The 15,538-nt window shown below is 38.3% G+C and overlaps 1 protein-coding gene across 1 annotated transcript in view; it reads left to right on the forward strand.

Annotated features, from left to right (window-relative positions):
• The window catches only part of POLR3B (RNA polymerase III subunit B), a 79,632-nt gene that overhangs the window by 8,982 nt on the left and 55,112 nt on the right, over positions 1–15,538 (forward strand). The window contains exons 8-12 of the mRNA XM_032221573.1: positions 403–520; positions 1,844–1,952; positions 8,258–8,380; positions 9,346–9,462; positions 10,967–11,101. Coding sequence (XP_032077464.1) covers positions 403–520; positions 1,844–1,952; positions 8,258–8,380; positions 9,346–9,462; positions 10,967–11,101 — 602 coding nt within the window. The remainder of the gene's footprint in view (positions 1–402; positions 521–1,843; positions 1,953–8,257; positions 8,381–9,345; positions 9,463–10,966; positions 11,102–15,538) is intronic.

Genomic DNA, 15,538 nt, shown 5'->3' on the forward strand with positions numbered 1-15,538 from the left:
GTACCAAACCTTTCAGAACTCCATAAAATAAGGGTTAAGGATTGGACCTCTCCCAATTGACTGGTACTGGCCCCACACAGAAAGTAAGTGAACCAGCACAATACTCTGTTACCCATTCCCAGCCGGTGTAGCTGGTCCAGAAGGATACCATGGTAAAGCCATAATAAATGCCACCAGGAAGTCAAGAAGAGATGGATGTACTACCCCCATCAGAGATCATCTAAAAGAGTGACCAACATCATCTCCATCTCATATCCATATCCTAACTGAAAGGAGTCCAGGTTTATTTAGGGATTTATTATTTTGCTGAGGGTTCAGAAAATTCCAAATGCATATTTCAAAATTCTATAAATCTTAATTAGAATTCAGCAACTGAATAAACGCTCATCTTCTATTTGGTAGGTGGCTACTTCATTGTCAAAGGAGTGGAAAAAGTAATTCTTATTCAAGAGCAATTATCAAAAAACCGAATAATAGTGGAAGCTGACAGAAAAGGAACAGTTGGTGCCTCAGTTACAAGGTGAGTAAAGAATTACGGAAAAACTGTCTCTTATGTTGAGCTTGACTGGAATTCAAGAAGATGCTTTAGAATTATTCAAGAACTTGGGCATGTTGAGGATGAGTTCTTTTCAAATACTTTCCAACATAATCGCCGGTCACAAACTGATAATCCTCAATGTCTGTTGTGGCCCGCCAGCAGTCAGCAGAGCTGGCAGCAGAGTCGGACAGTGAGGAGGTTGTGGAGGAACATAGGCCAGTCCTGTGAGGAAAGCTCAGATGAGGACTCTGCATTGAAGACAGAGAGGGAGTTAGACAGCAGTAAAGCAGAAGAACAGCTGGAGCCTATTCCCAGTGTGTGCATCCGCAGAGCTTCCATAAGACAAGAACAACTAAGAAATCAGGGTCAACTTAAGAGTAATGCCAGGCCTTGGAGGTGATTGGCCCCTCCCATAAGAAACAAAAAGAACAAACGGGGAGTGGGCTTTTTCAGGAAACAATTTATTTATTTGGTCGGTTCAAGTGTGGAAAGTTCTGTGTGTGACTTTAAGAGAGACTGTGCAAAGTTTGCCTTGCCCTGCATTTGAAAACTAGTTATCTGGCAGTGCTCCAAACGAGATAAAGTGCATGTGGATAAACATTCCTCTGAAAGACTGTTTACTAAGCCTTGCTGACTGAATGGAAGGAATTCACAGTCGTGTAAATAAAAGAGGTTTTGCAGGGACCAAAACTTTGCTTCTTGCTTTCTAAGGAAGCCTGGGTCACAGCAATGTCCTTCACATCCACTTTCATCCTTCAACCTCCCATTTAGCATTCACACGCATTTCTCTCTCAGCTCAATCCACTATCTCTGTGCCTCATTCACCTTTCCTCTCTTCTTCACCACCATTATCTTTCCTGTTCTAATCAACAAAGACCAGTCCCCTCCATCATTTGACCTCTGGCATGGTTGCCTCCAAATCCAACTTAGTCATATAGTCTGCCACCGGCTTCTATTGCTTAGCTTCTTTTTCTGTCTAACTACTGGCCAATCTCCCACTGACTGGCTGACTGGCAGCTCACTTTGATTTTTCCTGCTTCCAATCAATCTTTTTGGCTATTCCTGGCCTGGCAGCTCTAGTCAGGAATAGATGCTTGAAATGTCCTCTGACTGGGTCATCTTGTCATTGCTCACAGCCAAAAAGAGAGAAATGGTTTGATACAGAGGCTAATTTTCAATTTTCAACAGGAACATATTTTGGAGCTATGAAATTCCAACTACAAGAAGTCCTGACCCCTTTTCCTCTCTCTGAATAAAAAATATAAACATTAATGCTATATTCCTTTTTTTGTAACCAATGCCTAGCTCTACGCATGAAAAGAAGAGCAGAACAAATATAACTGTGAAGCAAGGGAGATTTTATCTGAAGCACAACACCCTTTCAGAAGATATTCCAATAGCAATAATCTTTAAGGTATTCTTAATAAACACCATACTAATAATGTTACTGTTAAAAAGAACTTCAGATATTTGAAACATTATTTAAAATGATGTGAGAACTTTAGCTTTTGTGTATGTAAGTCCACTGATTTTGTTTAGGTCTTCTGTTTTTTTATCCAGCCTTTTCCAACTTTTAAAAAATGGATTCTGACTGCAGTTTTCAAAAAATATCTGGAGAATGCCTGGATGGGAAAGGCTATCTTAGCAGTATGCTCCATATTGTAGGGCTTGTAAAAACACTTATGTTTCATTGGTTTTGAACACTTGGGTTGTATTTGAGCATTGTCAAAATGTTCATACTGTTTTCTCCTTTTGTCTCTTTATAAGAAGAGAACAAAAATGCAACTTAAGGAGAAAATATCTTGAGTAGATGGGAAAAAAGATGTGAGTGAGAAAGGAGAAAAAATATAAAAGGATGTGGCACAAGAGTGGGAAATATGGTACTATGATATCTTCCTTGTCCCTTGCCTATGTGTCTTAAAAGTTGACTTACTAAAGGCAAAGGATCTATCACAAGCATCAGATCTATTTACATTCCCTAAAAAGGTGATAGAGAGCACATTGGTGATTTGCTTTGCCAGACTCACTAGGGCATCCATTTTATTAACAATAAAGTCTTCATTTTGTGAATGTGCTTATTACAAGCTCTCAAAACTCTAGATATGGTTCCAGAACAAAAAGGTTGCCTATTTGTGATAGAGCAGGGGTGTCAAATTCAAGGCCCGCCAGCCGGATCTAGCCCACAGAATGTTTAGATCTGGCCCGCAGGAAACAGCGAAGGACCAGCCTGTTGTGCCTCTGCCAGCGAAAATGGAGCTGGGGGGGGGGCACATGCAGCCCTCCCAAACTCCATTTTCACTGGCAGAGGACTGCAAGAAACCATCATGGCCAAAAATGGACATCAAGCTGGCCATGCCCCCTGGCCCCCTGAGGTCAAATGCAACCCTGATGTGGTCCTCAATGAAATCAAATTTGACACTCCTGTGATGGAGTAAGTAATGACACTGAGGATAACAGATGTTGCCAATGCTAGTACACACTGACAAGATTTTTTTGAGACCTTTGGTTGGAAATTTGTTATTAGTTATTTCTGAGAGAGTTTTAATATTGATCTCCATTCAAAATTCATCCAAAAATGTATCTTCTGGATATATTAATTATATGCATACCCTGTCACAACCCCTGGTATGCCCCAATTATGGGAGGAAGCTAACTGCTTCCATTATCTGTCAATCGGCTCGTCACAAGAGTCCATCACGACAGAAACCCAATATTTTTACTGTTGCCGTTGTTATATTTGTATCAGCACAAATACAACATATATGTTTGTGTGTGTGTGTGTGTGTGTGTGTGTGTGTGTGTTGTATTTGTGCTGATAAATAAATAAAGGGAGACTAGTATAGATCTATTTCAAGCTATTTAGCTCTCATCAGCTAGCCATACCCTTACTGGGATTCGAACCTGTGATATATATATATATATATATATATATATATATATATATATATATATATATATGTGTGTGTGTGTGTGTGTGTGTGTGTGTGTGTGTGTGTGTGTGTGTGTGTGTGTATGTGTGTGTGTATATATATATATATATATATATATATATATATATATATATATATATATATATATCTATCAGTATTTTTATAAATATTTTAAAGGCAGCCAATCAATTAAATTGAACTTTTGTGGAGCACCTGCTGGCCACTGAATTCTTAAGTTCATTAATTTTGCCTTGGGAATTCTATAAGGCAGAAACTTATAGAAGTCTTCCATAATCTTACATCCTTTAGATGTGTTGTATTAACATCTCAGATCTGAAAAGCATTGCCAGAAGAGGGCAGTGCTTGATCACAATACAGCAAACCAAAAAATGGGTTGGAGTTTGGGGCTACTTTGAAAAGTTATCTTTAGGGATTAGGATTTTTATGTGTTTTCTGATTTTAATAGTACATTATTTGTTCCTAATAAGAAAAAACTTCCAATTCATTTTGCCAGATCAATTATTTGTTCATATCAGAGAAGAACATCACATGTTCTGAAAGCATGTAACTTCTTTTCCTATTTGTGTGTCAGTAACTATGAATTTAAATTTTACTTCTGTGCCACATCTTTATATTTCATAAAAGAAAACATTTCTTAGAGTAGTGTACATGTTTGGAGGATAAAACTCTGGCTGTCTGGATAGCATTTTTTATATATGAAATGGATAAATATTTTGCTAACAGTAGGCTATTAAGATAAGAGCAAGTTGACTGCAGCGTTTGAATGGTACATTACAATAATACAATCCTAGTTATACTATCATGCTTTGGATTTGACTTGCAAAATATTTGCCAAGAGATTAATTATCACTACATTCTGTAATTATTTGAAATAAATGTTGCTGTTTGTGTTTACATTATATATGAACTAGCAACTAACCTTTAGATAGTAGTATTTTTTTATGTAGTGATTTGCAAACAAATCTATCTGTCTGTTTATTTATTGATCTGTTGATGTAGTGAAAAACAGGTTACTACTACTCATAAAATCCCAAACAATCCTAAATTCTTTGGGGAAATTTCTTAGCAGCAACCCATGCTCTACCAGTGAATAAGGGTGAAATAACATATGATAAAATAATTTTCTCAAAATTACTGTTATCTGGCACTTAATAAGTAGGATTTATTTTTGAAGAACCATAATATACATTGATAACCCCTAGAAATTCTTTGAATAATTGGAAGTATTATCTCTCATACCAGATATTCATTAATACTTTGTCAGTTTGTTGGGGACCAGATAAAAATAACTTTCTGGGTTAAGGTGTTTATTTTTAATATGAGCTCTGCCATATGTTCGAATTCCATCCACCAGTCAGTGCCGACTGGCGATTACGCGGAGGAGAGCCTTCTCGGTTGCAGCTCCGACGCTTTGGAACGATCTCCCCGTGGAGATTCGCACCCTCACCACCGTCCAGACCTTCCGCACAGCCCTCAAGATCTGGCTATCCCGTCAGGCCTGGGGATAAGATCCTAATCTCGCCCTGCCCGAATGTCGAATGAATGTTGTGTTTTACTGGTTATTTTCCTTTATTCACATTTCTTTTGTGTCCTGTCTTACACTCCTCTCCTATGAAATGTAAGCCGCCCTGAGTCCCCTTAGGGAAAAGGGCGGCCTATAAATGTCAATAAAATGGGGGGAAAAAATGAAATGAAACCAGCAAATCATCTGGATCATGGCTTGGCGGGTTCTCAGGCTGTGCTCATAGTAACAGGTTATCTTGACCATTTCAAACAAAGCTTTAGAACGAACTATGGTTGATACCACATAGGTCAGCTTGATCTTTGAGGATCAATAATGAGAATGTGTTCCTGTTGCTTCTCATAACTCTTTCAATAGCCTTTGAGTAGTATATTTTTTCTGGATAGACTGAGACAATTGGAAATAGAAATTGGAAACACGTGGCTTTGTAAGTGGTTTCATTCCTGTCTCACGGGTAAATTTTAGATGGTCTTCCTTAGAGTTGCTCTTAGAATGGGAGCTATTGTATGGTTTATGGCAGTGGTGGGATTCAAATAATTTACCCACCAGTTCTCTGCCCTAATGACCAACTGGATAGGCGGGGCTCGGTGGTCATGTGATCATGTGGGCATGGCCAAGTCAATGTCACTCAGGCCGATGGGCACTTCGCCTTAGTTGTTACAATGGTAATAAGGGTTAACTGGAAAGGCAGTTTCTGTATGCAGGGCAATAAAGATTAGGCTAGAAACAACACCAGAATGTTTCCTCCCTGCCTTCCTTACAGGATTAGCCCTGTAAAGTGGGGAAAAACAAATTGAGATTTCTTCCAACAGTTCTCTAAACTGCTTAGAAAGTTACCAACCGGTTCTCCAAATAGGTGCGAACTGGCTGAATCCCACCACTGGTTTATGGTAATCCCTTCTCTTGCTGATACTTTTCAAAATAACACTGCTGGGTATGATCAACGTGACACCCAAACCTATTTTCTGTAACAAGAAATGAATTAGCGCTAAATGCCTGTCTGTAGTTGTTACTAATGTGCTGGGCGAAGGATAACAAATTAAAATGGAATCCAGACAAAATGTTGCAAGGAGTCATAATTGTGGGGGCGGGGGTGTAGATCTGTTTGTGAATGGGATTACTGCCTCCCAGAAGGACTGTGTACATAATTTGAGTTGCTTCATGAATGCACCTCTCTCTGTTTTCCCTGACTGATGAAATACAGTTGTAAGATTTTTACTGTACCCTGCCAAGAAATAAATATTTTCTAAATTCTGACGTCTAGCCCATATTGTCAGAAACCATTCAATCTTTCAGAGGCTTTTGAGATGGCCAAATGTAAACCTGCAGGAAAAGAGAAATACAGCTCAGAAGTACTATTAGCTCTCAGCGCATGTGGTGGCCACAAAGTAAAATCTAACAGCCTGTAAAGGAAATCATAGCAGAATCAAATGTATTTTAAAGAGAAGTAAAGAACACCATCTAATATCTTGAGATAGGCAGTTCTAAGAACGCAGTGACTCAGTGGCTAAGACGCTGAGCTTGTCAATTAGAAAGGTCAGCAGTTCGGCGGTTTGAATCCCTAGCTCCGCGTAACAGTGAGCTCCCGTTACTTGTCCCAGCTTCTGCCAACCTAGCAGTTCGAAAGAATGTAAAAATGCAAGTAGAAAAATAGGGACCACCTTGGTGGGGAGGTAACAGTGTTCTGTGCATCTTCGGCATTTAATTATGCCAGCCACATGACCACGGAGACGTCTTCGGAAAGCATAGACTCTTTGGCTTTGAAACGGAGGTGAGCACCACCCCCTAGAGTTGGGAACGACTAGCACATATGTGTGAGGGGAACAATTACCTTTAGGTAGTTCTACTTACTCAATTGCCACCAAGAAAGTCCCTTTCTTGTATTCTACTTGAAGGCAATGCTGCTAACAAGAGGGACTCTAAGTTAGCAGCTCCCAAATATTAAGACCCCTTCAACGTTGTTGAATCCTAACTACTGTTGTGTTTTTAATATGCATTTTTGATAGGGTGTAATTCCAAGGAGCTAGGTGAAAGCAGAAGCTTTAACAGTATCTGCAATTCACAAAGATCTGCACTGCTGTGCCAGTTTGAAGCACTATTTATAGAGAGATTGGGGAGATTTAAAACCTGAAAAGCTCATTTATATTGTAAGCCCTCCCCCCCCCAATATAAAATATAATCCGATGCTTATAAACATCTGGGAAACAAAATAACATAACATGATTCTAAGGATAGCACTATGTGTGAAATCCCAAACTTCTATTTTTATAAGATTTGACTCATTACCAATACTCATTAATGTTGCATCACAAAGAAGTAGAAGCTGGATTCACTTCGTTGGTTGAGACAATCCATAAACATGGCAGGCGACGGTAAGAGGGCAGGCTATAGTTCGCTACCTTAATTTCCTACCATACTGTGGAGTGTTTTTAAAGTTTCTGGTTTTGGGGTTGTTGGGTTGTTGTTGTTGTTTTTGCACTTTCCTTTGCGTATCCTTCATTCTTCATGGGAGCAGGTCCGTGCTTGCTAAGTGCTGGTTTTGGTGTCTGTATGCTAAGCACCTACACAGTGCTGCGGTAACAATCCACACTCCTCTTCCAATATGCAGCATGGTCAGAGGCAGGATTTGATAGTCTTCATTAACCCCACCTTAAATGCAGCTATTCCTGAGAAAGGGAGGTGCATATTGACTTATGACTATCATTAAGTGTTGTACCTTATGATTCCTGGTGAATGTATCTTGTCTTTTATGTACACTGAGAGCATATGCACCAAAGACAAATTCCTTGTGTGTCCAATCACATTTGGCTAATAAAAGAATTCTATTCTATATTGCGAACGTGAACAGTGATAACATTATACAGCTTTACTGGATTGTGTATATACAAGCCCCAATTCCTGTAAGCTCTTCAGCTAGTTGATTCTGCTTACAGTTGTCAGTTGCTATTTATTGAGAAAATGCATGAAGTTTCTTTATGCATCAGCCAATAACTTTCTAGTAAAAAAATATACTGTCTCGCCATTCATCCTTCCTGCTTTCGGTGCTGCTTATCAAGACTTCCTTTTGATGAGGAGGTGCTGCTGCCAATGCCAGATGGTCCTATTTCTGAGAGAACTCGCTTTTGCTTAAGAGTTTGCTGACTACAATACCAAATTAGCATAAGCAAATGTCAGCGAGTTAACAGAAAGCCAACATTCTTTCTCTCCCTTTTCTACCTTTTATTTCTCTTCCTCCCTCTATTATAGGCCATGGGGGTTGAGAGTGACCAAGAGATTGTGCAGATGATTGGAACAGAGGAGCATGTGATGGCTGCGTTTGGCCCCAGCTTGGAGGAATGCCAAAAAGCTCAGATTTTCACACAGATGCAGGTGTGCGATATTCAAGCATCCATCTATAGTACATTTGTAATGAAACTGGGCCTTTTACCCCTTAAAAAACAGTGAGTAGCAAGAAGACGCACCAGTATATCTTTTACTTGTCACCCCTGTTTTGCTTAATTAGGTCACGAGAGTAAGCCCATAGCCAAAAGCCTATACAATAGTGAACTGTTAATTGGAAAGGTTCAAGTAATAAAACTCTGGATTGCTCCATTAGATGGCTAATGAAGTTTCTACTTTGTTCTAGAATACTAAATTATTAAACCTGTGTCATAAAAATGGGGGTAGGGGTAACATTTTAAAATATCCTACCAAAATCTGAAATAGCCCAGTACATATTTACTGAAGCATTTGTCCCATCCAAATTACTTGGATGGGTAGGAAAAACCTAGCTCATACACAGTATTTTGACTACATGAATGGGACTTTTAGCAGATTCACTGAAATTTACCTGAAATGAAACCAGACAAGCAAAATAAAAGTAAATATTCTTTACATAAACTGAAGGTTCTGCCTTATATTTCAGATTGCATGTTTTTTTTTTTTAATATCAGAAGGGGCCCATATGATCAAATGAAAATGAGCCTTGTTAAACAGAAGCCATCTACTGCATAGCTAGAAAAAGAGATGCTTACCCATTCAGTGTTAATCTCAAGCTAGGTGATATATTTTCTTGTAAGGGATTAATTTGAAATAACAGAGTGTAACAGAGTAATTGTACTGCTCAAAAATTTCTACCCATCACTTGTTTAAAATAACCTTGTCCTGCTCTCTGGTTTTGCTTTCAAGCCTGTCATATTCTGGCTTGTTGGCTTCCTTGTAAAATAAAACGTCTCGATAAATACTGAACTTCTTCAAGAGGAAAAAAGTACATTGACAGTGATTTGTGACATGTATAGTACATTATGATGACAATAATGATTTTTAGCACACAGTCTTTTCATTTCGCTTTGCAGGCATTGAAATATTTGGGAAATAAAGTCCGAAGGCAGCGAATGTGGGGAGGTCCCAAGAAAACCAAGATGGAGGAAGCAAGAGAGTTGTTGGCAACAACTATTCTTGCCCATGTGCCGGTAAGTGATTTGGTCTTAAACAGCCAGATGCTTTTACTACTTTGCAGAGATGACTATGGAATGATAGAGAAAATTGAACGCAGGAAGAACTGCTGCTCAATTTATTATTATTGGCTTCTGGTGATAGTTTATATGTACAACCACTTATATACCATCTGGCTTCATAAAACTCAAGACAACATCAACGATTGTCAGGCACAAATAATCAGGAACAGGTGTTGAGTTCAAATTGCTAAAAGTTTATTCTTGTCACCTATACCCAAGACTCTGAGCAGGTAACAGTCCAAGCTAAATTGGACTGTAAAGGCCAATGGAATTCACAGGGGTGGGGGGTGGACATGGGTCTTTTGTGGTTGCACAATGACTCCAAACTCATTATACATTTAACCCTGCCCTCCAGAAGAGCCTGCTCATCTCCTACATCTATAAATCAATACAGCAAAAAGTAATTAAAGTAAATTTTATATAATTTTAAGCAGGAGTGACAGATTTAAAGTATATCAATTTTCCATTATTCATTCAATGTTAGTATTAATTGGTATCCTCATTTATAAATGCATGCAACAACCGTATCTCTTTAACATGCTTATGCAGATGAATTTGCAGTCTATCTTGCAGAATAGATTGTTGATCCTGGATGAGACGCAAAGCAGTCCTACTTAGAACTTTTGAGTGATATGTATATAATCAGAGAGAGTGTGATCCTAGTATCTATTAAACCTTGAAAAACTATCTGCCCTTTAAATAAAACAGTATTCTCCTTTCCCATATTATACGGAATAACCACTGAATTGTTATTACCAACAGTACAATAAAACCATTCATTGGAATGGTTTTACTATTAATGATACACGGATCGCATAGCTGCAGCCTCTCTTCCCTGGTTCTCTGTCTCTTTTGTGGCTTGAATCCAGAACGAGCACTATGCTCTGCAACATACTAGATATATTGTACTATAAAAAGATATAATTGACCATATGTAATAACAGAATTAAGCAAAGTTAGCCCTAAGTTAATGATCGGGCAATTATCTGGTTGGTAGTTTACATAACAATGAATGTATTGCTCTGAGATGACATTTTCTCCAGTACTCTTATCTAGCTGTGGATAATATTGAGAAGTGTAATATGGAGCTTTACCCAGAATAATTGAAAGAGAGTTTCCAGACATATTCTGTGTACTGTCAGACCCATTCCCAGAAATCAGAAGCTTGGGAAAACTGGTATCATGATGAAGGTAGGTCTTGATGGGAAAGGAAGAAAGAGATCAGCTACAATCAAAGTGGCATCCAAGCATATGATGCATGGTAGATGAATGATACAATCCAAGACTGTTGCAGAGAGGAGAGACTGTAATGATAAATGCAATTTATCCCTGTACTATTCATTCTTTTCAGTTTGCATGACCCTTTACTTACCATGCCCAAGAGAGTTAAAAACATCAAAGTTGAGACATTTCCATGCAGGGAGCCGTCTCTTTAACTTTCTCATTTTTGGTATTTTAGGTAAAAGAATTCAACTTCCGCTCCAAGTGCACCTACACAGCTGTGATGGTCCGCAGGGTAATACTAGCTCAGGGAGATAACAAAGTGGATGACAGAGATTATTACGGAAATAAGAGGCTGGAACTAGCAGGACAGGTAAGTGCACCTCGATGCTTAATAAAATTGGATTACATTGTATTGCCTAATGTGTCAGTCAAATGCACATGGTCATTTAATTTAAACAATATAGTTGCGATAATTTCTTAACCAAATTCATGAAATAAAAATTATGTTCTTTGATTTAAAATGAAAAGGCATTTGCAAAAGATTGCCTTCCCATCCAACCAAAAAGTAAAAGGTAAAGGAATTCCTGCGGGTTTTACTCCATGCTAGTTGTTGCTGACTATAGAGGGAGATTCTCATTTCAATTTCAAAGCCATTGAGCCAACACTGTCCAAAGACATTCTGTGGTCATGTGACCAGCATGATGTCACAAAGTGCTGATACCTTCCCATCAAAGTTGTACCTATTTATCTACTCGCATGTGCATGTTTCATTTTTTTCTTTGTTTGTATATGTTTTATTTGTAGTTTTCTTTTAACAACCAACATATTTTGTGGACAGTGTAATGACTGGGTCAATACATTTTTTACACAGTACTAACAACAATAATACAATTACATATACATAGTTTTTATCTTCCAACTTCTAACCAAGTTCATCTTTTCCCACCATTTGTTGAGGTTCTACACTCACATCTTTATTTTTGAACAATCCCATCATCTCCTTATGATTCTTTTGTCACATTTTCATAAACCTTTTAACCATCAATAATATTTCTTCATAGAACTTTATTGTCTCCTGCTGAGTCATTTTGTACCAAATTAATATATCAAAAGTTACTCAATATATTCCAGTATCCCAATATCTAAAAACTTTTTTTTAGTTTCTTTTACGTCTGAGTCTTTAATCTTTAATCTTTCTCTTTGGTTTTTAGTCTTTAATCCTTCTCCATAAATCCAATCGCCACTTTCTTAATGTTTGAATATTGGTTTTTTGAATTTTTACTTCAGCTAAATCTTTAAGGTAAAATTTGGAAGTTATCTTACCCAGTTTCACTGCTCTGTCCACGCACTGCTCCAGCAAAGATCTTAATATCCTGGTTGTGCCAGCTTGTGACTGGGTGTCAGTGAGGAAATTCCGGTTTCCTCGTGATCGATGAAGCACCTCTCCTTTCTTCACCACCCTTCCAGAGCGGCTTGACCCTGAAGGATCTTCCGGCAAGCAGTTGCCAGCTGCATTTCACAGAGCCCGGCCGAGCTCCATTATTTTCCATCCTTTCCTGCCATGACGTTAACCAGAACTCCTCATGTGCATCCCCCCCCCATTTGAAATGCAGAGATAAATGCTGCAGGTAGAGTGTTTATCTCAATCTGACCCAAGTGCAGAGTAGAGAGAGCCTTTGCATGACATATGCTGAGGTGGCTCTGGAATTCAGCAGAAAAGTATGACAAATGCAAAAAGGACAAAGCTGCCTTTCATCTTCTTTAAGGAGCAGGAGTGGGAGGAAGGACATCCCAAACATGAGCAAGTACACTTAAAAGTAAAGGTCTCCTGTCATGCCTGTCAGAATCTGAATCTGTGGCGGAAGATTAGCTGAAACAAGAGCCAACAGAGATCAAGAAGGTGGCTCCATTGACCTTGGAGGAAACTGGGGATGGGCAGAGTCAGTTTGGCCAGGGCTTTTCAGTATTAGAAAGGCTTGTAGACAGGGAGCAGAAGAGACACAGCTCAGGTGAAGAGCAAGGACCATCCCCTCCTGATCCTAGAGCACGAAGAGAAGAGAGGAGGCGAGAACAACTCAGATTGAGCCAGCTATGAGGGAGGAGAGTGCCATGCCCCCTTCACAAGACACACCTTATGACTGAGATGTAAGGAGGTGCTGGTGGGAGAGGCATTTGTTGGGAACAAGTGTTGAATCTGTGGAGCCTTGTGGGCACTTGCTGATGCCTGGAGATTGCTGTTTAGCTAACGTGGCTTACTGGACTGCTGACCCTGATTACTGCTTGGTTAACCTGGCTTACTGGACTGCTGGCCCTGGTTCTATTTGGCTAAACCTGGCTTATTGGACTCTTGGCCCTGGTTACTGTTTGGCTAAACTTGCTTACTGGACTATTCGCAGCCAGAGGTTACTGAAGGTGCGTGCTGGAACTTTGCTCCAGGACCTGTAGTAAATGTGGGGACATTTGGGGGCAAAGTTGGATCAATAAAGAGGAGTTAGATCTGTTCTCTGGCTGTGTCGCTTTCGTGCCATGCCCCAGATCATAACAGTCTCTTCAGTTTATACATGCATTAATATAGATAAAATTCCATCTGTTTCATCACTGATGAAAGAAGGACAAATAAGTTTTTGAGCAGTGCTGAATGGTGAATTCTGCATTATTTACCTTTTATGTAGTAATTGTTCTAATTTTTTAGAAACATACTACAAAATTCTTTACTATTTATTATATTTTTAAAAATATACTAGTCAAAAATACAATTCTATGTGTGTTTAGTTGATTAACTTTCCACTTTATAGCAAATTAATCAATTATAATTTGTTTTCATTACATTATTCCTCCTTGTGCTAGAGCTTAGCTACAAATCATTACAGCAGTTTCTGGTCCAAATATACCTTGAACTTGCCACAATTCTTTTCAAATACAATGGTTTTTAAGTTAGAGTTTCATAAATAGTACCGTCTGCCTATTGCCTTATTCGATATTTTAATATTTATGATACTTTTGTAAGTTAAAAATATATCTTGCAGACGTGTTTCTGCTGTTATTAACACAATGTTTGCATTATATCTGCAAAATAATAAAGCACCTTACTTTAAGCCTGCTACTCAGTGTTTTCAGTTAATGTTTCCGTCTAAATGGCTTTCATCCTTTAAAAAGCTGGCAGTATTTCTGGGCTAAAAATTCAGTTGCTTAAAAATTTGAATGAAAAGGGATTGATCCTGTATTAAGGAGAAAAGCAGAGCAATCTGCACAATGTGAAGACATAAAAGGTATTGTGTCTATAAAAATGTGTGAAAACAATAGTAGCTAATTTCACACCCCATGGGACAAGGGAGCACAAAATGTGCTTTAGCTTTAGATAACAGTTGTTTCCACTAGCCAAGCTGGTTTACAGAGCTTTTTCTTCATTTTTTCAGCCCACAAGAGGCTTGGCAGGCCAGGTGCCAGCAGAGGTGTTAGCGAAACCTACAGACTCCAAGCTTAATCTTTTCACCTACCTTTTCTCTTTCCTTAATGTGTTCATTATTTGCTGAGCATTTCCCTCCTCTTTGTCCTCGGGGTTTGTTTGGCATTTCCCTCTCTCCCTCTCCCTCTCTCTTTCTAATTCGGCTTGCTTTGTATGGGTGAGATATGGAACAGCACCAAAATCCGGCACCCTGGAAAGGAAAGGATTTCTACCCTATGACAAAAGAAAACCGTCTTGACTTCAGAGATTGACTAATCCCAGCTGTTCTGATAATATAATTAAGGCTGCCTAATGTCTTTAATTTTGCAACCAGTTTGTGTGAAAAGGAGAATTTGGCACTCTAAAGCCTTAAACAGTAAATGGCAATCTCAAGGAGGCTAATTAGAATTCTCTGACATTAAGCTAATTTGTGAAATTCTATTTCAGCAGCTTAACTTCTTTATTAATTTTTTTTTCCTCAGGATTTTCCGTGGAAATCAATTGATGAACTGTCACTTTTTTCCCTTATACCTTCAACCACATTTGGGTATAATTTACTTCCCAGTCCTCTTTTTGAAAGGCCTTGTGCTAGCAATGAAAATTTAATGATGATTATTGCTGGGATTCCATTCTGTGTTTAATCACTTACCCTTGATTTTAAAAAAATAGGCTATCGTGAATCTTTGCCATGCTCTTAGGAATAAACCCTTTTAAAATAAACCAAAGTAAAAAAAAAAAGTCAGTCTAACTTTAGAATAGATCGAAACAGAAAGAAAATTAGTGATTTAATGGAAACCTTTTTGAAGTCAGTAAAAATTTATAGAACATTATTATATATTCTATATAGGAAATCGTTCTGTATGAAATCCTGGATAATTACTGCCACTTAAGTGCTTCAATTCACTATAAAACATGAAAAGATTTGTTTGTTTTGCTAATATATTGTATGATGCTACTATGATTATAAATAATCATGTACAGTTTATTGCAATTTATATTGTGATATTCAGACTCGGAAGTTAAGAGAAACTCAAAGTAATAACAGCTTGCAACAGTTGTTTCTTTAAAGTTATATTTTAGAGTGCAGTTTATAAAATCTGGAATATGCAGTTAATAGTAAAGCATTTCAATTACTGTGTGTTCAAAGTGATCTAGATATTGAACCAAAAGGAGCTTTGTCAACCAGTGTTTTCTATAAACTATTAGGGATACAATGATGGAAAGATGATGAATACAATCAGTGTAAATGTTAATTTCGAAAGCAAAGTAGATACTTGGCCTTGTACCAAAAGGGGCAGAGTTCTGCTAATACTTCTAAGAAAATGGAGACAGTTTTAAAACAGACTCATTCCCTGCAGGAAT

This window comes from Thamnophis elegans, chromosome 7 (assembly GCF_009769535.1).
Source record: "Thamnophis elegans isolate rThaEle1 chromosome 7, rThaEle1.pri, whole genome shotgun sequence".
In the NCBI taxonomy this organism is placed as follows: domain Eukaryota; kingdom Metazoa; phylum Chordata; class Lepidosauria; order Squamata; family Colubridae; genus Thamnophis; species Thamnophis elegans.